At 47.7% G+C, this 26769-nt stretch overlaps 1 protein-coding gene across 1 annotated transcript; it reads right to left on the bottom strand.

Moving 5' to 3' along the window:
• Window positions 1-99: 99 nt before the first annotated feature.
• LOC130490565 (von Willebrand factor A domain-containing protein 5A-like) lies at window positions 100-21231 on the bottom strand. The gene is made up of 19 exons (XM_056864386.1): window positions 21180-21231; window positions 19453-19655; window positions 18545-18767; window positions 16498-16670; window positions 14615-14729; window positions 14289-14467; window positions 13904-13992; window positions 12760-12904; window positions 11616-11695; window positions 10123-10237; window positions 9365-9529; window positions 9095-9198; window positions 7197-7402; window positions 5829-6023; window positions 4557-4592; window positions 3014-3106; window positions 1442-1590; window positions 906-1029; window positions 100-179 (listed from the first exon to the last, which is right to left on the bottom strand). Exons 1-19 carry the CDS (start codon window positions 21217-21219, stop codon window positions 100-102), a joined length of 2514 nt encoding a protein of 837 aa, XP_056720364.1. The 5' UTR covers window positions 21220-21231.
• Between the last annotated feature and the right edge of the window lie 5538 nt (window positions 21232-26769).

Here is a 26769-nt window from a genome sequence, read left to right as displayed (position 1 = left end):
AATTCAATCAAGTCCTCATAAAAGTAGCTGGTTACATTTGAGCAGGTTGAGAAAAGGGAGCAAAGCAGGAACTCCAGTTTGAAGGCAACAGAGAGGAGCTCAGAGACCGAAAGCCTGGGGGCTCACGCTGCTGCCCAGCACTGCATTGCCGGTCTTCACACAGTCTGCTAGCTGAGACCCTGCAACAGACAGAGAAAGTGTTAAGAGTCTTTCCCCACAAGCACAATGGACTCAGAATGCATTTTAGCATGTCTCTGTGAGGGTTCTGTAAGTCCCTTTTCGATGAAAGGAGAGCTAGATTCCCTTCCAGGGTTAATGCAGGAGATCTTATTTCTGGATTCTTATTTAAGTGTGTGGACCTTTGTGCTCTTGTACAGGAGAGGGGGAGCAACTCCTTTAGACATTTTTTTAAAAAGGAAAAACGACATAGATAAAAAAATTCCCAGCATAGGAAGCCTGAGAGATTCTCGCATCTGATATAGATTCATTTTAGTCTATGGGGAATCTTTGCAGGGTTCTGGGGGGCTGTTTTTTTTAAAGATAGAGGCACCAAATTTGCAGCATAGCTGCTGATGACTCTCCTTAGAAGAACCTCCATGTTGGGTAAAGACTGGGTGAGGGGTTCCAATGTTATTGGCCCCCATTTTCCCTCCATTTGGGGGCCCATAAAATTGGACCCCTGACCCTCCAGGTTGGGAAATATTTTTGGGGCGGAGCCTGAGGAGGGTGGGGTTTGGGGAGGGACTTTGATGCCATAGAGTCCAATTGCCAAAGCGGCCATTATCTCCAGGTGAACAGATCTCTATCAGCTGGAGATCAGTTGTAATACCAGACGATCTCCAGCCACCACCTGGTGGTTGGCAACCCTATCAGGATCCTTTCCTCCCCCGGCCACAGCCCCTCACCTGCAGTTGCTTGAAGCCAGTTGAGGGCTTTCGCTTCCAGGAGCTCCCATTCCTCCCTCTGCTCCACAGCTCGGGAGTGGAGCCACAAGACGGCCAGCACAGTTGCCCACACGTTGGGAGGCACCTAGTGGTGGGGGAAGGAAGAGAAGAGAGACCCTGAGTCCTGCCTGCTCACAGGCCCTGGACAGGCCTAACATTTAACCATGGTCAAGCAAGAAAGATGAAGCTATGTTTGCAGCTGGGGGGCAAATCAAGATGTGAAACCCTGGTTTGCATTAATGATGGCTGAATGTTACTGAATTCACTGAGTAGACCATGGTGAAGTCAGTTTCCCACCTTTTCCTCTTTTTTTTCTGGAACTGAAATCCTGACTTCACAGTAGGCTTGGAATCAAAACCAAAGGCAATAAACTGGGTTAGGCTTAATGTTATGTCTGCTCTTCACACTAAAACCAGGCAAACGGATCCCTAAGAGTGCTGTTTCCCCTCCCAGGTGCCCAGTCAAATGCCAGGTTCTGGCTTTGTCACAGAACTTACCTGTTTGGGTGTTTTGCTCATAACCTCAGCCTCACTCAGGCCCAGCAAACTGGCCAGGCTGGCATCGAGGACCCAGGAGCCATCCGCATTCTGCAGGGAGACCAGCCTCAAGAGAGGGGGTTCCTCTTTCTTGGGGGTGGGCTCTTCTTCTGCATTAAAGGTTGAGAAGAGCAGTCAGAAGAATTACAAATTAATACATTGCCAGAAACATATTTCATGGTTGTACAATTTTGGTCTTAGTACCTCTATGCCTTTTATTCTGGAACTGAAATCCAGCATTCACTGTATGTTCAGAGTCAGAGCTGAAGGCAATCAATTGGGTTAGGCTTAACATTATATCTGTTTTTCTACTCTTTTGCTTACTTGGGGAGATTTCCTTCTTAACAGCCATGTCGTGCCCCGGGCGAGGGAGCGCGGAGCCGCGTGCGATGTCTCCCCCTTCTAGTCGGGTCTGGGGAGCTTCTTCGGCCTCAGACCACTCAGCCGGGGAGTCTGAGCTCACTTCCCCGTCTGAGTCCGCCAGGGTTAGGGCCACAGACAATTGGCCCCTCCTAGTCAGCCATCCTCCTCGGCCTCCACTCCCCTGCTCCCTTTTAAGCCCTTCCTCCCCCCTCCGCGGCTCCGCCCTCCCGAGCCTATATAGCAGTGATGGCGAACCTTTCAGAGACCGAGTGCCCAAACTGCAACCCAAAACCCACTTATTTATCGCCGAGTGCCAATGCGGCAATTTAACCTGAATACCACCCCCAGAGGGGACCCAGAAGGAGAGGCTAGGGTTGCCAAGTTCCTCTTTGTCATGAGTGGGAGGTTTTTGGGGTGGCGCCTGAGAAGGGCGGGGTTTGGGGAAGGACTTCAGTGCCATAGAGTCCAATTGCCAAAGTGGCAATTTTTTCCAGGGGAACTGATCTCTATTGGTTGGAGATCACTTGTAATAGCAGGAGATCTCCAGCTAGTACCTGGAGATTGAGAACTAGTTCCTTAGTGTTTTCTCTCTACATATCAAGACAAATGGAAAGGTGTTTGGAGGATGGCTTGTGGGCACTTCAAAGGTGGAAAAGGACTGCACGCCCCTCCGCCCGCACCGACCCAGAGGGCGCCGGAGAAGCCTCTGGAGGGAAAGAAGGAAGGAAGAAAGGGAAGGGAGGGGGAAAGGGAAGAAAGGGAGGGAGAGAAAGAAAGAAAAAGAGAAAGGAGAAAGAAATGGAGTGAGGGAGAGAAAGAAAAATAGGGAAAGAAAAGGACGGAGGGAGACGGAGAAAGAAAGAGGCCACTTAAGTATGGGAAGTTTTGCCTTGGATTTGCCACTCTCCAGATGCACATTTTCCCCCATCCGGGGCAGGGCAGAGCCGGAATGGCCAGCGGCTTGGAGGAACCACGCGTGCCGGCAGAGAGGGCTACGCGTGCCGGAAGTGGCACCCGTGCCATAGGTTCGCCAACACGGCTATATAGGCCGGGGTTTCCCTCCCTTCCAGGGTCCCGCCTACTGGATCCGGCCCCGGTAACCCCGCCCTCGCCCCACTCTCGCTCGTCCGCGGGTCAGAGGGTCGCCAGGTGTGTCCCTGGGTGCCCCACCGTCCGGCCATTCGCTGCGGGCTGGGGACCTGCCGGCCACCGGCAGAGGCGATGCTCCCGACCTTCTCCAGGGTCCTCCAAGCGTCCCTGGGTCTGCGGGGGAAAGAGGAAGGGCTCGTGAGGGGCCGACCCACCCAGCCGGCTCTCGGGGTGCAGGGCCTCCAGCCTCGTCCTGCCCGGTCTCCCTTCCGCGCGCCTTCCCCTCCGGCCGCTCTCTCCCGCCGGCCCCGCCGGCCCTTCCCCGCTCTGGGACGCCGCGCGCATCCCCCAGCCCCCCCGGACTCCAGGTGAGCGGCGGGGTGGGGGCCGAGCTCTTGCCGCCTGGGACCGGGCTGCCTCCCGGCTCCCCCGGACTCCCGGTGAGCGGCGGGGTGAGGGCCGAGCTTTTGCCGCCCGGGAACGGGTCGCCTCCCGCCCCCCCCGGGCTCCCGGTGGGGTGGGGCCCAAGTCCGCGACGCCCGGGAACGGGCCGGTCGCAGGACAAGCCAAGCACACTCCTATGGGGAAAAGTACCTTCTACCTAACTTATGAGTCTGCAGGCCACAAATACAACATATTGCTAATGGATGGAATGTACTGGTGGAAGTTTTTTGTAATGTCCACTAGAGGACTCAAACCAGCTACAGTCTTAGGCCATTTATGCATGGGAGGTTTTGCCTTGGATTTGCTGCTCTCTAGAGGCACATTTTCCCCATCCGAATTCTCAAAACTCTGCATGGGGGTTTGTTTTTGAGTTTTGAGAATTCAGATGGGGAAAATATGCCTCTAGGCAGTGGCATATCCAAGGCAAAACCTCCCAAGCATAAATGGCCTTAGTCAGTTCTATTCAGACGTCCCTCCTCTCCTTGTATAGAGATCTTTATCCATATTATGCTTCTCACTCATTCTGCTTTGGCCACCCCACAATCACCTGACGGATTAAGTTTAATGGCACTGCACAATTGATATTTGATTTTCTCTTAGGCAACTCTAATTGTGCAATTCTGAAGGGGGGAGGGAATGCCCATAGGAGCCAGCATGACCCCTACGCTGCCGTCCATGCCACTTGCGGTATGCAAACTGGCACGGACGCTGGCATTGGGTGACTTATGCCAGCCTCCCTGCACCTCTGCAGCAGCGCAGCTCTCGGATGCTGGTGCGGCCTTCTGCCGGTGTTGCCCCATCTCTCCCCACACTGGCGTCTTGGGAGTCATCCTGAGGGCGTTCTTGGGGGCGGAGCAGATGTTAGTCTGCTTCCTAACCCTTTTGCCCTGGAAATGCCTCCTCATGCTGTGGCATTGCCATGCTAGCTATTTTGCTGGCATAGCCTCGCTAAAGTGAACGGGGCGATTTCCCGATTTTTACATTTTTAAATGCTTTTAATTTCACTTATTCCGTCCGAGAAACTGCATAGGGATGGAGCAGCTGTGCTGCCCATGACTACCAGCGTAACACCCCCTCCTTAGGAATGGGCTACCTGTCAGAAACAGTGATATGCAATTATTTAGCTCGTCCATCAGTTCTTTGCCCCCTCCATGTCTCAGAAATCCTTCTGATACGTTACCTGAAAAATCACCCTGGAGTGAATCATCGATTATTTCTGTGAAAAGAGAAAGAATGGATTCAGATTTCTAGAATTTTTCTCGCTTTCTCTGAATGCTCCATTTAAGCTGATGTCCCTCCTTGCTTTCTGTAACTAGCTTTCTGGTTTAAGGAGAGAAGCCCCTTGTATTACCTCTACCCTGACCAGGCTTCTTCTATTCTGGATCAACTGCCTGAAACAGACCCTAGTTGTTGCCCTAGAATGAGTTCAAAGCCCCATTTGGTTGACCAGGTTTCTAGACCTTATAAATCCTAAGATCTCATAAAAGAAAACTAAAAAATGCTGAAAGATGAGTGGGTGGAATTTGCCAGATCCCTTAGAAAACACAAAGGGGAAGAAGAGATACTCACTAGTAAAGAAGAAGAAGAGTTGGTTTTTATATGCCGACTTTCTCTACCACTTAAGGGAGAATCAAACCAGCTTACAATCACCTGCCCTTCCCCTCCCCACAACAAACACCCTGTGAGGTGGGTGGGGCTGAGAGTGTGTGACTGGCCCAAGGTCACCCAGCTGGCTTCATGTGGAGGAGCGGGGAAACCAACCCGGTTCACCAGACTAGCCTCCGCCGCTCATGTGGAAGAGTGGAGAATCAAACCCGATTCTCCAGATTAGAGTCTACCGCTCCAAACCACCGCTCTTAACCACTACACCACGCTGGCTCAAGGGGTCGTGGTTCTTTGGACACCAACTCCAGTCCTCTGTCTATGGGATCCACAATACTGTGTCTCATTCCCTATGCATTCACACACCCCTCCCCAACTCTCAGTTCAAACTTGTTCTCCCAGAACACCAGATTTTTCCAACCTGTCCCATGCAGAAACCCTACCACTGGAAGATAGGGCAACCCAGTTCAAGATGGCAAATGACTATATCCTGATTGTGGAGCGCCGCCTCAGACTTGACCCTCTCCGGCCCTTCAGGGATCCTTGGGGTCCGAGCCAAGGGAGCTTCCTCGGCCTCAGACCATTCCGAGGGAGAGTCTGAGTCCCTCTCTCCCCCGGATGCAGCCAGGGTCTCTCACTCGTGCGCTCTCGCTATAGCCAGCAGGAGTAGAGACCACCGACCATCCTCCTCCTCAGCCTCAGCTCTACTGGCCTTTTATAGGCCTGGCTCATAAACCCCTCTCTCTTAGCTTCTCCCCCCCCCCAAGTCCTTATTAGGGTGAACCTTCCCCCATTTCCCTCCCCGGTGCTCCCCTCCTCCCGGTATCCTCTGTGAGTGTGCTCCCCCAACCTGGGCGGGCCTGCCCGACTCTCAGCTGGGAAGCGGGGACACGCCTGATTCGTGCGGCGCAGCGGCTGCCGACTAGTCCGTCTTCCTGCCCTCGTCTGCTTCCTTGCAGGACGGGGCCCGTCCTTCTTTCCTTGGCAGTGGCATGTTTGTCGGGTGTCTCTCGGCTCCCGGCTGTCCGTCCCCCAATGTTTCTGCCTGGGAGGAAGGTAAGCCGGCCGGGTGAAGGGGCTGCGCTACTCGCTCTATGCCCCATTGGCTCCACCCGAACCTTGGCGGGTGGATTCCCGAGGAGGTTCGGGGGTCCATTGAGGGTCCAAGTCGGCTTGGCAGGGGCCGACCTCGGGACACTGATGAATGTTATTTCTCACCCACCCCATCACACACAGGGATGTTCACGCATAAAACTAGAGCCTGGGCCTTCCATCCAGAATATAAACGGGATTTCTGTTGTTGAACTGCTTCTGTTACCTGTTTTGCATGCAGGCATCATGGGCATGGAAGCATATAGAGCAAATGCACCTGGGGCTGCAGGTGCACATCGCTTCATAACATGTGGCTTTCCAGCACAGAAGACTAGATCGAGGAAGAGAAGACAGGGGTGGAGTCATCAGGCAATTTTCTTTTTGTCACATTCTTTCCCCGCTGTTTCCCCCACTGCGCTGAAAGCCGATTAGACCCTGGCAGCCGATGCAGGTTCACTAAAGGAGTTGGTCATGAAGGTATCAACCAGCTATAGTCTGGTGCAGAAGGTATCTGTTCTCCACGTTTTTTAGGCCTCTCTTACCAAACTCACACTATGGCTCAGTATTTTTTTAACTTAATTATACCCTCTCACCGTAGAGCATTTTTGATGGCCAGATTCAACATATTTCATTCAGCTGTTGTTAATGGTAGATATAAGGGAATTCCACGAGAAGCAAGATGTTGTAGGTGTATTGTGTCAGGTTCTTTACATTGACATCATATTCTCTTATATTGCTTTTCACACAGCTTCGGTTTTGTTTAATTGGTTCGCTTCCCCAATTCACTAATGCGGTGTCTACCGGAGATATAGACTATTTACTTGCTGATAAATGTCCGGAAGTTACCAAGCAGGTAGCTGAATTTTTGGCCAAGGTTCTGAAGGAGGAGGGAAGCTCATAATTATCGGTTTTATAATGTAATTATTGATGAAATGTGTAATCCTTTGTTTTTAGTTTTATATTTAGCTGTTTCTTTGTTCTGTTTTCCTATTGTTAATGCCAATAAAGGTACTGTTTACTGTTAACCAGCTATAGCAACAGTCTTAGCTAGGGTGGCCAGCTCCAGGTTGGGAAATACCTGGAGATTTTGGCGCAGAACCTGAGGAAGCCCAGCTCTTTAACTCACATGCATGTGGGACATCTCGGTGGACGAGGGGCCCCTGCACTGTCTGGCCCAGCTCAGTGTTCACCCCCACGTAGGCCGTCTGGGAACACACCACCCCGGAGCTCAGGCTCGTCTCCAGAGCCAGGCGCCGCTTTTCTTCCTCCTTCTCTCCGGTACCCTCCAGATCCTGCAGCAGGGTGCGGGCCGCCAGCCGATGAACAGGGAGCCTGGGGAGAGAGCAGCAGAGGAATTGAATGTCTGGCACAGTGGATATTATATCCATGGCTGGAGAAAAAAAATGGGACCACCTCAACTACAGAAGCATCTTTTGTCCCACGCGTAGTAAAATGCGGCCTGCAAGTTGGTTGCTGAGACTGGACAGGGAATGGAAGCCACCAGTCACAGCTGGCCAGTTTGTACAGAGACTCAGTAGCCAGACTGATGCGACGTCTGCTCCAAAGGCAGCATTCTGCACTATGTCTTAGACCTGCATTTAGCACACAATGCTTGGCTGTCGCTTGGGCACCTGGTGAACGTGAGCAGTTTTGGGAAAGTCACCCCCAAAAGGTGGCCAGAATGAGACCCACTGTCCAGCTATTCTCTCAGCCTCAAAGGACACAGGAATGCCAGCACTCCGGTACAAAACTCAGCTTTACGAATAACAACAAAAACCACAACAATAATAATAATGAAGAACAAGAAGAAGAGTTGGTTTTTATATGCCGACTTTCTCTACCACTCAAGGAAGAATCAAACCGGCTTACAATCACCTTCCCTTCCACTCCTCACAACACAAACCCTGTGAGGTAGATGGGGCTGAGAGAGTGTGACTAGCCCAAGGTCACCCAGCTGGCTTCATGTGTAGGAGCGGGTAAACAAATCCTGTTCCACAGGTTAGCCTCCGCCGCTCATGTGGGAGGAGTGGGGAATCAAACCTGGTACTCCAGATCAGAGTGCACTGCTCCAAACCACCGCTCTTAAGCACTACCCCACACTGGCTCTCCAAGATGTAGCACATAAAGATGGGTTCAGGAACTGATTTGTGATGGTAACATTCAGGAAGCATTTTCCACGCGAGTAATTATGTCAGGAGCATCTTGAAAATGACACCAAATGTGTGGTGTAGTGGTTAAGAGCGGCGGACTCTAATCTGGTGAACCTGGTTGGTTCCCCCACTTCTCCACATGAAGCCAGCTGGGAGACCTTGGGCTAGTCACAGTTCTCTCTGAACTCTCTCAATGGCACCTACCTCACAAGGTGCCTGTTGTGGGGAGAGGAAGGGAAGGTGATTGTAAGCCACTTTGAAAGCCCTTTTGTTAGAGAAATGTGGGATATAAAAACCAACTCTTCTTTTTCTTCTTCTCTTCACCTCACAATGGAGCACTTGAAAATATTTCACAGGAGGTTTTTGTTTTCAGTGCTCCCAAGAAACTGCTGACATAGCCATCAGAAAAACTACTGTTAAATGCTTTAAAAAGTATTTTAAAAAAATCTGGGAAAAAATCCCCAGGAAGAAGAGGAAGAGTTGGTTTTTACATGCTGACTTTCTCTACCACTTAAGGGAGAATCAAACCGGCTTACCATCACATTCCCTTCCCCTCCCCACAACAGACACCCTGTGAGGTTGGTGGGGCGGAGAGAGCTCTATCAGAGCTGTGAGTAGCCCAAGGTCACCCAGCTGGCTTCATGTGTAGGAATGGGGAAACAAACCTCCGCCGCTCATGGGGAGGATTGGGGAATCAAACCCGGTTCTCCAGATCAGAGCCCACTGCTCCAAACCACTGCTCTTAACCACTACACCACACTTAGACACTTCCCCCTCAATTACTGATTTCTTCTTCTTCAAGCAATCACATCTCTCTTCCCAATTAAATTCCATCCCATTGGCCAATGAGGACATACGTGGAACAGTGTCCCACCTGTTACTCTCCTGAGCTTGGAGAGGGAACTTCACCATGTCCGTGAAAGTCTGGTCTTGGAAGTCATACTGCAGTGCAACGGACCCCTCCGAGGCACTTGAGGACTGCAGAGGAAAAGAAATTGGCAGAGCAGAAGGAAAAGAGTTATACATTCTGGGAGTAGAGATGACACCAGAACTTTGGCCTCAAAAGGTCTTAGGGCTCCTTCGGCCAAGGGAGGTGGATAGGGATGGATGGTCAGTCTTTGGGGCCTTGGTGGAGGTCGCTTGCCTGATGCTGCCCACATATCCGGGCAAAGATGAGGCTGCGCTGCCCTTCGAAGATGACCTGGGGGCCAGACCCCACTAGCACTGCTTCAAAACCGGAAGGTAAGTCCCAACTCAGAGAGATCTTTGTTACTGCTGGCTGCAGGGCCTTCTTCAACGATTGCAGGGCCTGAAGGAAGAAAAGAGGCGTAAAGAGGTGTGCTGTGGAGAGCAGGGTTCCTTGGCCAAATAAGAAAGATAAAAATGGTGTAGGATATGCCTTTCGAAGCCAGAACAATGGCTAAATAGGACATCCTCTTTATTTTATCCTGAGATGTTTCACAGATGGTCATTTAAGCACCCAGCAGGCAATGAACACTAAATTAGCATGATTTTCATGCAGGAATGGTGGGGCACTCTCTTCCAATGGAAAAAAAAAAGCACACTACGCTCACTAGTAGAGACTGTATTAAATGTCACCTAAAGAAAAACACTACATCTAGATCCTTTGGGAGTTATTAGCTCTCAAAGTTGGGGAAAAAGCAGTCCAGTGGAACAAGAGGAGAGGACCAAGACGAAACATCAGTCCAAGGACCCATTCCTAGCAAGCTCTGAGGAAAGACTGAAAGAGTATATCGTTGCTTTCAGAAGTGTGATGGGCTGGGAATCCAAGCTTTTAGGTGCTCTTCAGCCTAGAGGGGAGTTACACAAACTACCTAGAGCTCAGGGGAGAGAAGTGGAACCCAGCCGGCGATGGAGGGGGAAGGCAGGCTCCCGGCTCACCTTGGCCTGCATCCGTTCCTTGCCGGTGATGAATTCAGCACTGCCTCCAGCTGCTCGAGCGACACCTTTGATGAGGGCGGTGGAGGCCCCTTCCCCGATGCCGAAGGAGAAGCACCTATACGGAAGGGTGCAAAAATGGGGTTTGGAAATGTTTGTATCCAAAAACAAGGAAAAAAGCCATGTAATACAACTTATTTGGTCGCATAACAGTCACACAGAACAGTGTGCAAGCTTCTGAGTTCTCCAGAACCCTTCATCAGGCTAACGAAAGAAAAAAAATATATATGGAAGGGAGACATTTTTTGTTTTTAGCAATTTCTTTACAGCAGAACTCAAAAGCTTGCACACAGTTCTGATTGAGGATGGCTTGCCATTCAGTGGACAGGGACAGGACAAAGCCGCTACCCTATCTTCTATAAAGGTGCCTGCTTGGCAAACAGCAGAGAAAATCAAAACATTTGCCCCTGCCCCTGCAGATGTTTCCTGGTTTTTTTGTGTATGGAAAATACAGATTTACCACCTGCCTCAAACTGGATCCCTCCATTGCCACAGTCCAGCTTGCCTGTCAGAGGATACAAGCAAAATACTTTCCTCTATGAATGGCAGGTACTGTACCAGATAACAGGCCAGCTCAGTCAACAAGTCCCACTCTTTAACAGAATCCCACCCCAACCCACGTCCTTGGGAAGTCAAGGTATTTCCCAAACCAGGCAGATAGTACAATGATTGGTATTTTGAGGCACAGTGTTTTTGCCAAGCAGGGCAATCCTTTTCAGTGGGAACATCTGCTAAATCTTCTGGCTGCAGATGCCCCTGTCATATACACCATCTACTCCTCCGACTTTATTTATTTATTTTTCAAATTTATAGCCCGCCCTCATCCCCAGCAAGCCAGGCTGAGGCCTCTTTCACTACCGACAGCATTGAAAGTTGACCACAGTCACTGAAAGGAGAAACAAAGTAGACTACTGAAAATAGACACACAGATCTTAAGATTCCCAAATATTCTGAACTATTATTAATAGGGGATTATCTGACAAAGAAATACGTGTGTGTGTGTGTGTGTGTGTGTGTGTGTGTGTGTGTGTGTGTGTAAAGTGCCGTCAAGTCACAGCTGACTTATGGCAACCCGGTAAGGTTTTCAAGGTAAGAGACCAACAGAGGTGGTTTGCCATTGGCTTCCTTGGCATAGCAACCCTGGTATTCCTTGGAGGTCTCCCGTCCAAGTACCAGCCAGGACCAACCTTGCTTAGCTTCTGAGATCTGATGAGAGCAGTCTAGCCTGGGCCATCCAGGTCAGGGCGACAAAGAAACATACCTTGTATTCTTTGTGTTAACTTGATCACAGAATGAACAGGATTTGGGTGACATTTGGCTACCCATTATATGAGAAATTTATTAGGGGAGGAGAAATGAGAGCAGGGAAGAGAAGGTGATACAAAGAAGGACACAGGGAGAAAGGAGTGTTTTGATATCTTGTTCCTCGTAACAACCTGTGGGAGCTGCTGTGACGCTGAACTTCTGCAATGACTTCACCTGTGTTCGATACCTCTCCATCTGTAAACACAAAGAGCTGAAAGAGAAAGAGGGGGATGTGAGATTGGAGGCTGAACGCTGATCTGTGGAGACCCACTAGCATAAAGGTTTTATTCATCCTCTCCATGTCGAGTTCAGCCTCACAAATAGTCGAGGGATGCCAGTGCCTGACATGTATGTTATTCTAATAGTAGTAGAAAAGAGCAAGAGTCCAGTAGCACCATATAGACTAACAACATTTCTGGCAGGGTATGAAGTTTCATGAGCCACAGCTCACTTCTTCAGATACAACTAAAATGTGAGTCCATCTATCCTTAAGTAGAGAAGAGTGAATTAGACACACAATGGCAATGGAAATGTCAAAAGCAAATGAATGACATTCGCAGGCGCGATTGGATTAGGTGTGATATGCAGACGGATAGTAGGTGTGGAGAAGTTAGCATTGGTAATGAGACAGGAATCCCAGGTCTCTATTCAATCCAGGAGAATGCATTGTCTTTAGCTTCTGGTCTTTTGCTCTTTTCTACTGCTATTGACAGACTAACTTGGCTACCCATCGTGTTATTCAATAGTTTTCAAACTAGAGTACTTGAACTAATAATCAAGAAGCTACCTTTGGAAAAATTTTTTTTAAAAAGTTCGGCTTTAGCAACACGGCGCCAGTGACCCAGCACTAGGAACGAACATTACCACCCCCAGCTTTTTCCACTGGCAGCCCCATAACAGAGAAGGTTTCCACTCCACAGCAGCAAAGTGCCTGGTTCTAAAGGCAGTTTGAGGAGATGTCAAGCCATTCAGTAGGTGTTGAGTGCTCAATTGTCTGGGGGTAATGGCAGACTTAGAGAATAAGGGTAATTGGGACCCTGTATCTGTCTCAGATGCTAAGCAGGGTCAGCCCTGGTCAGTATTTGGATGGGAGACCACCAAGAAATACCAGGGTCTCTACACAGAGGCAGCCCACGGCAAACCACTTCTGAAAGTCTCTTGCCTTGAAAACCCTACTGGGTGGCCATAAGTCAGCTGCAACGTGATGGCAAAAACAAAATCACTGAAACGTTCATATATTGTATGGAAGGAAACTCTCAGTAGAGTTTTCAGTACCTGACGAGGATGTCCTTCTCGGCATGGCTGGCTGTAAATGGCCTTCAGGGGTTGCAGAATCTCTGTGCCCCCCAAGTCAGCATCTAGGGCCTTCACGCGCTGCAGAGAGTCTGACATGGTTTGCTGGGTGTACTCTACACTCTGCCTGAAGAAGGTACAAGACAATTCCAGAAATTCAAGAACGTGAATGACTTATTTCTGAAGAGTTTTAACCACATTGTCTGTTCCCTGCACTGTCCCAAGCTTGTACAAACTGATTCAAACTGTCCTAGTCTAGTAGCAATCCTCACTCACTCAAATTCAAGCCATTAGTGACAAGTTAAAAAGGTAAAGGTAGTCCCCTGCGCAAGCACTGGGTCATTACTAACCCATGGGGTGAGGTCACATCACGACGTTTACTGGGAAGAGAAAGACTAATGGTAGCAGCATAAGGTCAAGACAATTTCTATGGTCCAAGATACGCCTTCCAAAAGAAGAAGGTCTGAAGATAAGAATGAAAAGCTGCGGTTTTTGCAAAGTCCCAACGGACTTCTCTTCTCTTTTCTTTCCAACACCTTTGGTGACCTTTTTTTTTGGGGGGGGGGTGGTTTTAAACCTTTCCTTTGCCAAAGCTATTATTAATAATTTCATTTATTTAAAACATTTCTGTGCTGCCTTTCCACTCAAACAGGGTCAGTCCCCAAGGTAGCAAACATCCAAACATTTCAACATATGAAATATTTAAACAATTCAATGAAATATGTGAACACACAAACATGCATAACACAACCAGGGAGGAGTTAGTGGAGGAACACCAAACGAGAAAAGGAAGTCTTCACCAGCTGATGGAAGACAACGGCAGAGGGAGACAAAATTCCATGGGGAGGCAATTCTAAAGTTTTGGTGCCTCAACAGAGAAGGCCTTTTCTCGGGTTGCCACACATCTAGCGCCAAATGGCCAGGGCGCCCAAAGCAGGGACTGCAAAGATGACCGAAATGGGAAGCGACTACTACTGTGTTTTTTTTGTTGACCTTGGTACATCAAGAGTAGCAGCCAGGGAGCCAGCACCCCTTTTCTGCTTCCTTTCCCTTGGACTCAGGGAGGCAAGATGGAATAAGGACCGAGAGGAAGGGCTGACAAACACGCGACGTTCTCAACACTCACGGGTAAAACGAGTCGTAGGTTGATCCAAAGCCGTAGATGTTGAAGAAGCATCCCAGAGGGAGGCTCTTCAGCAGGAGAATCAAGGTCTCCTGAGGTGGGGGGAGAGAAAAGATAGTGTCACCCTAGACGTCCCTCCTGAATTTGGTCCAGCATTATGCCCATGCTTCCAGAGCACTTCCTGTCTCCTTGACAACTTCACTTCCTCCCCTGTACAACTCACCTCCAGCATTCTTCCTAGTTGGCTTCTGCATCTCTGCGTGTCCTCCATTTTCCACAGAACTGCTTGCTCTCTCATTCCCTCCTCTATCTCCTTCCTCATTGAACCAACCTCCACACCACCTCGCTGTCTTTCGGAAACTGCAGCATTTAATCTGTTCGTACGTACCTTGGCGCTCTGAATGCGCTGTGGCGCATCAGGAACGTTGTAATCAGTGCTGGTATCCATGCTGCCCGAGCGATCCAGCAGGAAGAGGAACTCCCCAGCGGCACTCAGGCCCGGCTTGGGGGCACTGCGTAAGCTGGGGTACAGAGTAACCAGGAGGGCTGGGTCCCCCATCAGGGAGCCTGTTTTGCAAAGGAAGAAAGGAGATTCAACAGACACTTCCATCTAACACTCCTCACCAAGGGTTGTACCTCCCATCCCCATCCAGGCCAAGCGCATCTCCCAGAATCCCTTGCACGTCAGCCCCTATCCATCCATGGCTTGCCCACCTGATGCAGCTCCAGGCTTCCCAGCCTCAAAGACCGCGATGGGCTTGTGAACTTCCTCATAATGAATCAGCAGCTCCACATCCCGGTCAAATTGGTGCCCTTCAGCCAAGGAGACCTTTGGGTGAGAAAAGAAGAACAAGAAACTGAATGAATCATTGGAGGCTGGGAAAAATACCAACTTCCAGAAGAACCCCAATCATTGACTTTTGTAGGTAATTTCTTAAAAATTGCCACATGGTAAATATTGGATATTCCCACACCCTTTATCTAGACAGAACTGTGATTGTACTGTGAATAATTAATTACAGTTTGAAGCTCCTATGAGCCCAATAAGTACTCTCTCAGAGAAGGTTGCTCATTGTGCCTCTGCATGAGTCACTGCTCTGGCCTTGTCTTTTCGTTGTCAGCTTTCACTAACACTACTCTTTTTCTCTGGCCTGGGTAGACTGATAATTGAATAACACCCATGAGTCACTGTTGTGGGCTTCCCTCCTTTCTATGAGAATGCATGCCCAGATTAGAAACTCATGCAGAAACACAGGGGTAAGAATAATTGGAGAATGTTTACCCCTGAACCAAGGATGTCAAACAAAAGGACCAGGAGATCACAAATAACTCCTAACACCCCACCACACACAGAGAGATTACTGACCTATATACAGATTTAGGAAACTGTACTTTGTAAAATGTTCTGATGGGCTTCTCCTGAATGACTGAACATCAGCTTCCCCCCACCCCCCCATACTATTTAAGTAATCAGAGGCCATTGGAAAGGTGCTTGGAAAATGCAATTTAAAATTCTTTTCCATTGGCATAAAGGGGAACTAAGGAGATTTACAGAATGGTGATAGATGCCCTCATTCCCCACTCAATCACATTCTTTTGTCGATGTTTGTGTGACGTCAGTCAGCATTGGTATAATACTCCTTGCCTAAGCATACAGAAGCCCTGTGGCGCAGAGTGGTAAGCTGCAGTACTGCAGTCCAAGCTCTGCTCATGACCTGAGTTTGATCCCAACGGAAGTAGGTTTCAGGCAGAGGGCTCAAGGTTGACTCAGCCTTCCGAGGTTAGAAAAATTAGTATCCAGCTTGTTGGGGGTAAAGGGTAGATGACAGGAGAAGGCAATGGCAAACCACCCTGTAAACACAGTTTGCCTAGTAAACATTATGATATGACATCACCCCATGGGTCAGTAATGACCCAGTGCTTGCACAGGGGACTACCATTACCTTTTAAAGCATTTAGCAGCCCTTAGCCCCATGCATTTTCGGTGCACTGTGGCATCATCATGGGGAAATGCTTAAAAGGGCGCATGTGTGTTCTTGGGGGATATTCCTCTAGACTTGCCCTTTCTATTTAGTCACAACACAGAGAAGGATTATATTCAGGCCCCCATAGAGCAATACACAGTTTTTTTGGCAAACTCACTTGTTCCTACTGTAAACAGGAAAAAAACCCTTGTTACGATTAACATCTAATCATGAAGCACCCTACTGTAGTACCTACATCTAGACTACAGCTGTGTGTGGCGTATGCCTATGAATTATTGAGTTGAAATGTAGGTTTTAAGCAGAAATAGTAACAATTTGGGGCAGGGCTTACATGAATTTTCTGGAAGGGGGAACCCCCCTTCATAAACAACACTAACATAAATGGGTCAGCTCCTCTGTAGCTACGGTTGCCAACCTCCAGGTGGTAGCTGGAGATCTCCCGCTATTACCACCGATCTCCAGCAGGCAGAAATCAGTTCACCTGGAGAAAATGGCCACTTTGGCAATTGGACTTTATGGCATTGAAGTCCCTCCCCTCCCCAAACCCCACCCTCCTCAGGCTCCCCTCCCCATTTTCGCAACCTGGAGCTGGCAACCCTATCAGTAGCCCACCTGGGCAGCAGTATGGTCTTCCGCTGTATAGTGAAGGGGCTCCAGATTGCATTTTGATTCCACCCGGTTGATGCGGTGGGAGGACTCCAGTGTGGCGCTGAGGCTGAGCGTGTAGGGGAGCTTTCCCTTGGGCACTCGCGGTATATGCTTGGTGACCGTGTCCCCTTCTGACCCTACAGAAAGAGATAGGCAAGGACACCATGATACGTTAGCCTGGTTAGTCTTCATTCACCATTGCACACACTGCCCCCGCAGTATGAGAGGGAGGAGAAATGGGGTTATTGTAGGTAAAGGCGCAGTCAGACAGACTCACATAGCATGAGGAAGGGTTGGATTCTAGGTCCACCATGGCTCAAATTTATTGCATATGGCCAAAGGCCGTGCAAAACTTAATCTGAAAATGGTATAAATCCAGGTAACAAACATTGGCTGTTACCGCACTTGTATTTGCAGCGATGTATTAAGAGTTTGAAAATGTTATAAAATAATACTGTTAGCACTTTGTTTGGCCCCTTTAGCTGTGAAGATGTCTTCCAACCATTTATAAGCCGTGGTATCCAAAAACCCTTTTAAAGTGATGTTTTTTACAACTTTTTCAAACTCTTAATACATAGCTGGGAATACAAAGTGCGGTAACCCCCATTGATTACAACAACACAGCCCAAATAATGCACTTTCAATCCACTTTCGGTGCACCTTAACGATCGTTTGCAATTGGATTTTGCCAGTTCACACAGTAAAATCCACTTTCAAAGGGCATCAAAAATGGATTGAAAGTGCATTATTTGGGCTGTGTGATAGTGCCCACTGTGTCTCTCAAACCTGCCAAAACATATCAAAATACTGAACACAGAACACTGCTACAAATTTAACATGCAGAGTTATCTAAAATTCAAATGGCTAAAATTAACTTTCATACAATAATACGCAGAACCACTCAGAGCTTGGTACTGAGGCTTTGTGTTAAAGGAAACCCCAGTCATGAAATCGCAAATCCGTTGTGATTTAAGTCTCAGGTTTCGACGCCTGCCTAGTTAAAGCTCACATTTATGAGCAGCAGATTCCAGAAGAATTCTCTCAGCCTAGTTCAACGCATGCCAGAGGTGCAGAATGGCATCTGCCACTGGAGAAAATGTTTTCTGAATGATTTCTATTTAAACGGGGGGGGGGGGGATCAGGAGAGTTGTCCTTAGTCAATCAGGCAGTCCTCCTTTACCCTGGGAGGGGGCAGAATGGTCGAGGGGAAGGAAGTTTCAACGGCAGCCAACACCCCCGGGCAGTCATTTCGCACCCACTGCTCTTTGGGTGCTACTGTCTTGCTGGGGAAAAGTCCTGGATTTATTTTGAAGGTCTGGAACTGGGACTCCTGCGCTATACCCCCACCTAGACTACAGACTGGTTTGATTCATTTTGATTACTATTAGTCACTAGCTTTTGAGAGCCAGCGTGGTGTCGTGGTTAAGAGTGGTGGATTCTAATCTGGAGAACCGGGTTTAGTAAAAGGTGAAAGATTGATACGATCTGAAGAGAAACCAGAGTATGGAGAACTGGGTTTGATTCCCCACTCCTCCACATGAAGCTTGCTGGGTGACCCTGGGCTAATCACAGTTCTCTCTGGACTTTCTCAGCCCCACCTACCTCACAAGGTGTCTGTTGTGGGGATGGGAAGGGAAAGTGTTTGTAATCTGGTTTGAGACCCCTTAAAGGTAGAGAAATTTGGGTATAAAAACCAACTCTTTTTCTTTTCTATGACACATTTGCTTTTGTTTTAAAACAATAGGCCTCCAGAAACCTACCGTTCCTCTCCCATAGAGAACAATGCAGAGAATGATGGTGAGGGGCAGCTTGTTCAAGAGCCAATAGATTCAGACCCCTTTGTCCAGTTCCCTTGAAACTTGAGGGGTGGTGGTGGTTCTTTACTTCAGACAAAGGAGGCAGTTTCCCTGATTTGATTTTCCGATACGTTAATAACCTTCGTGATGTTTGGTAAAAGGATAACCACACCCTTCCTAACTTTCCGACATGGAATTAAAGTGCGCACACATACCCCGGGGTACGTAGCGGGGGTTCAGCACAGCAGGCAGGACGAAGCGGACAGCCCCGTCAGGCTCCGGAGCCAACGCCTGGACGTAGCGGAGCTTCAGCGTGGCCTCCCCGCCGGGAGGAAGGTTACCCAGGCTGCAGGTGAAAATGTCATTGGTGTCCGTCTCCCTCTCTAGCAGGAAGGCTTGCCGTCCCTCACTTAGGGCATCCTCGTATTCCTCCTGTGCCTGTGTTGGAACAGGGAGAAGACAGAAAGTTAGAGATGCAGGGAGTGTGCTGCAAACAGCCTGCCACAGACACAAAATAAACTATGATTGTAAATTAATATGCCGCCTATAGGAAATGCTTTGAAACAGGGCCCTAACCAGGAAAGAGGAGAAGGGTTGGTTTTAATACCTTGCTTTTCTCTACCTTTAAGGAGTCTCAAAGCAGCTTAGGATCGCCTTCCCTCCCCCTCCCCACAACAGACACCTTGTGAGGTAGGTGGGGCTGAGAGGGTCCGGAGAGAACTGTGCAGTGGACTCTAATCTGGAGAACCGGGTTTGTTTCCCCACTCCTTCACATGAGTGGCGGCCTCTAATCTGGGGAACTGGGTTTGATTCCCCACTCCTTCACGTGAAGCCTGCTGGGTGACCTTGGGCCAGTCTCAGTTCTCTCAGAACTCTCTCAGCCCCACCTACCTCGCAAGGTGTCAAGGGGAGGGGAAGGGAAGGCGATTGTAAGCTGGTTTGAGATTTCTTGAAGTAGAGAAAAGCAGGGTATAAAAACCAACTCTTCTTCTTCTTTCTCCCCTTCGGTTGACAAAGGTCTGGGCTGGGAAACTGATCTTCCATAAGAGAAGTCTCCAGTTCCCCTCTGAAACTAAGCCCCCACAATCCCAAATACTCCCCCTGCTTCCCTGAGCCCCCTCACCTTTTTCTTCTCTCGGATCTGAGCCTCAATCCGTGCCCCACCAATCAGGCCCTCGAAAGCATAGACGGCAGCTTCGTCGTCCAGAGGGAAAACAAAGGTAACCTCCACCGGGTTCTTCTCTTCATTCTTGTACTGGAGCTCAGACACCACGTCGGCCACAAAGCCCTGGACCACCACATCCACGGAGATGCTTTGCAAAGGCACTGGCAGGAGGAAACAGTGGACAAGTACAGTTAGCCACGTCAACTCAAGATGATTCTGCGCAAGGGTCGCATGAAGCTGCCTTATACTGAATCAGACCCTCGGTCCATCAAAGTCAGTATTGTCTACTCGAACCGGCAGCGGCTCTCCAGGGTCTCAGGCAGAGGTCTTTCACATCACCTACTCGCCTAGTCCCTTTAACTGGAGACGCTGGGGATTGAACCTGGGACCTTCTGCATGCCAAGCAGATGCTCCACAGTCTGAGCCACAGCCCCTCCCTCAGGTCGGAAATCCTGAGCCCAGACTTCCAAGCTAAGCCGCACGGTTTGGGGGAACCACTCCCAGCAGCCATCCTAGTCAGCTCTGCTTCCTTCATGCTTATTTATTTTATACCCCACTCTCCCCTGGCCAGCTGGGCTCAGGGTGGCCAACATCATATATTTTAATTTATTATTAATTAATTAAGATTTCTGGCCCGCCCTCAATCTCTGGACAAGCTGGACTCAGGGCGGCTGACATCATATATTTTAATTTATTTATTATTAATTAATAAATTTAGATTTTCGCCCCACCCTCAATCCCTGGGCAAGCTGGGCTCAGGGTGTCTGACATCATATAATTGTATTAATTTATAATTAATTAATTTAGATTTCTAGCCCGCCCTCAATCCCCAGACAAATCGGGCTCAGGGCAGATACACACACACACGAAGTTTAAAAATATAATTAAAATCATAAAACTAAACTAATACATACTACATACAGATGGCACCTTAATCAACTATTTCACCTTAGGGAGAATGTTTCAACAAGGCAGCCGTGAACCAAGAATGATAATATGGGGGCCAACAGCTAGCATCGATTTCATTCCTTTGGGGAGATGGAGGCAGAAGGACACAGGAAAAGGGAAAACACAAAGGGAAAGACGGAAGGTATGAGAAGGGAGGGAGGGGAAAGGGAAGGGAAAGAAAGGCAAGGAGAAGGAAGGGAAGGGAAGGGAGACCAGGTGTGACTGATACTGTCCTCAACCATAGGCCTGGTGGAACATCTCTGTCTTGCATTGCAGGCTCTGTGGAACTTTTAAGCTGGCTAGTTGGATTAGTACCAAAAAGTACTTGAAAAAAAATCAGATCTACAACCGATCTGAGTTTTTAGTGCCATATGAAATGTTATTGTTCTCAGCTTTGGAGTGGTGGACTCTGATCTGGAGAACCCGGTTGGTTTCCCCACTCCTCCACATGAGCGGCAGAGGCTGATCTGGTGAACTGGATTGGTTTCCCCACTCCTCCACATGAAGCCAGCTGGGGGACCTTGGACTAGTCACAGCTCTCTTAGAGCTCTCTCAGCCCCACCTACCTCACATGGTGTCTGCTGTGGGGAGGGGAAGGGAAGGTGATTGCAAGCCCGTCTGAGACTCCCTTAAGTGGTAGAGAAAGTCAGCATATAAAAACCAACTCTTCTTCATAAAATCATCAGGCACAGAGAGACAGAGAGACAGAGCTGAATAACCACGGGCACATTATTTACCTGGCTCCTGAGAGTTCTTTAGGAGGCCGCAAACCGTCATGTTTAAGTGAGGATCTCTGGAAATGAAGTTGGCACGCGGCGACAAAACCTAGCCATGCAAAACAAAAATAAAATGGAACGTGTTTTTATTTTTGGCTGCAGGGATAGAAAGCGCTGGAAAGCCTGCATCTGATAAAAACTCGCCATTCTGTTAAGCTGCCCATCCCTAATACAGTGTTATGTTCACATTTCTCCCTGACTCAAATTGGACCGGCTTCAAGTTCTAAAGCCCCCCTGCCAGTTTAATCAGTTAAAAGATTAAATGGATGTTTAAATGCTGAGACAGCCAGAGCCATTTTCTCTCAGATGATTCATCTGGAATAGATACAGCTGCTGATGCTTTGCACTAGTATGGATTAGAAGTCACATTCCGGGCAGTACATTTAACTGACAATGGAAAACCAGGCTAACATTTAGCATCGATGAAGAGGACACAACCGTGAACTCAGAATCATATTGAGCTGCCAGGACTGCGCCATGAGATGCTGAAAATGTTTTCTCTAACATGACCGATGAATCCCAACATACAGAAAACATTGATTGGCTAGGCTACAAGAGGAAGGCAGGATTTCTGGATCCTTCAGGGAAGCCATCTTCTGAGATGCTACAGACACACAGTTCTATTATCTCCTCTTCAGTCTGCGAAAAGGCTGTTAGAATCATAGAGTTGGAAGGGACCACCAGGGTCATCTAGTCCAACCCCCTGCACAATGCAGGAAATTCACAACTACCCCCCCCCCCCACACACACACTCCCAGTGAACCTTATTCCACGCCCAGATGATGGCAAAAAAAAACAAAAACCCTCCAGGATCCCTGGCCAGTCTGGCCTGGAGGAAAATTGCTTCCTGAAGAACAAGATTTCCCCAGCAAGAATAGAGCAAGTCAACCCACTTGGCTCAATATTATTTCCACAGCCAAAAGAATAAGTCAGTGCTTTCTATACAGACACAGGCCCTGCCCAAAGGCATACAATGAAAGAGGTTAACCACAGAGGAGGGGCAGAGGAGAAAAAGGCAAGGAAGGACTTCTGCGTAAGAGCAGCAGAACCAATCTGAGTTTTTTAAACGGGCCTTTCAAAAAGAGGAGGCAGATAAAAGCAGACAGCCCTAATGGCAGGGGAGCGGCCAGGGAGAAATGGAGCGACGGCTGATGGAATTGGGGCAGAATTCTGGGTTTACTGAGAAAAAGGGAACAGGAAGAGCCAAGGGAGTGGCCATTTATGCTTGGTAATTAGCAGTGCGTTCCAGGCTGAAGTGCCCCGCATATTTTTTTTTTAATTTCTTCACGCTGGACCATCACTCCAGATGTCACTGCGAAGCTGCCGCCTACCTGCTTCACATTTCTTAAGAGCCCCTTTAACGCGAACGGTTTGTATTTGCTCCACCCCCACCTCAAAGTATCCACTGAAGGAAGCATGAAGAATCATAGCCGCGGCTTAGCTATGCAAACGATGATTGCTAATGACTATGCAAATGAAGGAACGAAGGAGCAGGCGAGTGGGGGTGTGTGGAATTTGTTTGACTTTCTCCTCTTGCATTGGGACCTTGAATAGTCATTTTAAAGGTTGGATTTAAAAAAGGAGCTCTGAGCGAGCATCAAAATCTACCCTGCATAAATGGCCATCGAGAAGGGGCGTAAAGAGACAGTGGACAGGAAAAGAATGACGGTACCAAGGCTGGAAGCCACAGCCTTCGATTTGCAAGATCTGAGCAAGGCTGTCAAAGATAGGACATTTTGGAGGACTTTCATTCATAGGGTCAGCATGAGTCGGAAGCGACTTGACGGCACTCAACACACACACACCAAGGCTGGATCCCTTGCCCCTGCTCCTTGTGTATTCTAACCTGGTTCCATCTTGCCCGCCCACCTTCTTCTCCTGACTGAAGGGTTTATTAAAGTTTTGAATGGCACCTCTGGATACTGGAATGTATACATTGTGGATTTTATTAGAGATTTTAATGGCAACTTGTCCATTATGATGTATGGTTTTAAATTGAATTGCATTACGATTTCTATTATATTGGACGTGAGCCGCCCCAAGCCTGGCCTTAGCCGAGAAGGGGCAGAATAGAAATCTAATAAACAGACAAACAGAACACCCTTTGTTGTTGGTTTTATTGTGTGACTTCAGATGGTCTTATATATACACGGATTTCAAAGAATCCAGGCGTGGAGCAGAATAGCTTCAGCCCACAAAACTGGATTTCGTAACATCCATCCCTCCTTAGCCTGCAGGGTAGAGGAAAACCCTGACTGACTAACATGGGGTAGGCCCATTTCCTTTTGCACAGCTGTGTGTCTCAAGGATTTATCCTGAAGCTGTGATTTCCTACGAACTGCAAGGTTCTCTCCAACTGGGAAGGAGTCTTGCTTCTTCAAAACTCTCCTGGACAAGGACTGACATTCAGTAAACCGCCCCCTCCCCCGCTCTTTTCCTTCTCAGCTGGAGGGCAGTGCAAGGCGCCCCCTCCAGCTTTCCTAGGGGCTGAACCAGTATCACATAATGCAACCGAATAGTGGCCCCTGGGGGAAAAAACATGTCCCTTGAGCACAGACTCACAAAAACTGATGCTGGAGTAGGTGGTGTCAATTTCTTTCTTTTTCTTTTTTTAAAAGATTTTTTAAATCAATATGAACAGAACAGAAAACAGAAAAACAGTAGCCATATCACACACAACAATTGTTGTGTGTTAAGTGCTGTCAAGTAGCTTCCGACTCATGGCGACCCTATGAATGAAAGTCCTCCAAAATGCCCTATCTTTGACAGCCTTGCTCAGATCTTGCAAACTGAAGGCTGTGGCTTCCTTTATTGAGTCAATCCATCTCTTGTTGGGTCTTCCTCTTTTCCTGCTGCCCTCCACTTTTCCTAGCATGACTGTCTTTTCCAGTGACTCTTGTCGAGAAATCAGAAGGAGATTGAGACTGGGAAGGGCAGCCATGAAGGAGCTAGAAAAGATTTTGAAGTGTAAGGATGTGTCACTGGCCACCAAGACTAGATTAATTCATGCCATCGTAAAAAGAAAAAGTGCATATGATGTAACAAACAAAAAACACTATATAACGATAGCAATAATTATGAGCAGTAAATTGCGATATAACAATTCACATTAAATGGTGATCATAATAATATTTCTTGACATAAATCATAAGATACTCTATACAATACTTCATGAGAATAGATAAAAAAGCTTCCAGTGGTGATTGCTATTATGAATTTCTTAAAAAAAAAAACCTTCCCAGATAATAAAAACGGAGTTCACATATTATTATCGTCTATCCATGACAGGTTTAAATGCCAGCGTGGTGTAGTGGTTAAGAGCGGTGGTTTGGAGTGGTGGATTCTGATCTGGAGAATCTGGTTTGATTCCCCACTCCTCCACATGAAGCCAGTTGGGTGACCTTGGGCTAGTCACACTCTCTCCGCCCCACCTACCTCACAGGGTGTCTGTTGTGGGGAGGGGAAGGGAAGGTGATTGTAAGCCAGTTTGATTCTTTCTTAAGTAGTAGAGAAAGCCAGCATATAAAAACCAACTCCTTCTTAAAAGTCATGTCAATTTCCAAAACTGTTGTCAATGTCTAACAAGCCCCTGGGCTCTTTTCTTATTTACCAGTCCTCAGGGTTCTTTTGTTTGTTTTTATGCTTGGTTTAGGGGTTTTCTTGGTTCTTTGTGCTTTGTTTGCTTTGTTTTTGAGCAACAGTTTAGTCCTAAAATGTATCTGTGTTAAAGTTTAAGAGGAGGGCCAGTGAGGGTTTGTTCAAAAAGCACAGGATCCCTCTCTCAGCAGGTGAACAGCTGCAGTCAGATTTACTAAAGCAAACAAGGCTCGGAGATCAGATGACCTCCCTGAGATTCCCTGACAGAACTGCCCACCCTTCCCAGTATCTCTGTTTTTAAAAATTAATGGGGGGGGATGGATAGGGATGAGTATCCAGACTGCAAGGGGAGGGGGCAATTAACATCTGCGAATGATGCACCAAGCCCCCAGAAGGAGGAAAAGGGTATGGCCCCGCAGAATGAATCATAGAATGGAATGCAACCAGGGCACTGTTTGGCACCGGGTTGAAATGACTGTTGGTTTAACAGTGCAGAAGGCACCGAATCATCCAGAGAAGCAATGGGGAAAATCTGATTTAGGGGTGCACTACTCCCATAAAATGCACTCGAGGGTGTTGAAAACACGACAGGCCTCTTTAAAACCAGTTCAGCCCTTCCAAGCCCACGGCCACCACGAATCCCTTGGAGAGCCACAGAGAGGGGGAAGACCAGCAATAAGGCCTGGAAACTTAATCACAGAGTTGGAAGAGAGTGACCACCAAGGTCATCTAGTCTGACCCCCTGCAAGATGCAGGAAATTCACAACTACCTCCCCCAAGCTACCCCTTGTAATGTATTTTGGTTTTAGCCTACATCTGTGATTTTTGAATACTACCAATTTACAGTTGAATTTACATTTTTTTGAATACTACTTGTATGTAAAATGGCTAAACAGTATAGTGGAAAATTTGCCTACACTAATGAGGATAGAGAAAGGATTATAGGCAACAGGGACTCTATAAGAAAAAAACCAGACAAGAAAAAGGATACCATAGAAATGATTGGTTTTAAAAGTAGACAAGCTATAAGATGTGATTTACATGCTACCTCATTAACAGACTATGTGAAAGAGGATATGATCCCACGGGGGCTACGTATACAAAAAGCTCCTACATTGTTTAGAAAGGATGATAAATTTAAAGAGAGATGGATTGAGATTTTAAACAAATGTTCAAATGACTTAATGTTATTACTCATAGAAAAAGCCACAGTAGAAGCTGAGAAATTAAAGGAAGAAGTAGAAAAAGAGAAAGAGGAATTGTATAAAATACTGGATAAGAAAACGTTTGATCAGAAAATAGCACAATTGAATAGTGACTTGAATGATTATACAGAACAGGTGAGAGCCTATAAAATCAGGAAATTAGACAGAGACACTGCTGACTATACAAACAAAACAGTATATCCTTGGCTAAATACGAAGAATACAAGAAGACAGTATCAGGGAGATGAACAGGGGTTCCTTTCACCTGAGGAGGAATCAGAATCCTCAAGTCTCTCAAGCAGGGCATCTAGTCGGGATTATTTTTTACGCCCACGCAATTACGCCCGCGGAGGCTATTATCCAAGGCGGCCCCGCAGAGGACGGAAAACTTAGTTGTAAATCTTTCAGACTATACTCCAACTAATGAGGAACTTCGAGTTTTAAATTTAGGTTTAGGTTTCACTCCCACTCCTAAATATTCTGCTATGCAGACCCGCATTGATATCTTTGAATTGGTTAGACAGCTTAAATTAAGGGATTTTTTTAAGCAGAGCACCCCACAACCCACAGGCTTTAGAATAAAATCAACTTTCATACCTCCAGTGCAAAACCATTTGATATCTACATTTCAAGAATTAGTACTAAAGGATGTAGAAAGAATAGAACAGAAGAAGATTCCATATCAGCAGAACATTACTAAAGAAGAAAGGGAAATTATTAACAAGCTGAAAAAAATTCCCAATCTAATT

The sequence above is a fragment of the Euleptes europaea genome, chromosome 18, assembly GCF_029931775.1.
Source record: "Euleptes europaea isolate rEulEur1 chromosome 18, rEulEur1.hap1, whole genome shotgun sequence".
NCBI lineage: Eukaryota > Metazoa > Chordata > Lepidosauria > Squamata > Sphaerodactylidae > Euleptes > Euleptes europaea.
Note: the sequence above shows the minus strand (reverse complement) of the source record. Positions and strands in the feature narration are given on the sequence as shown.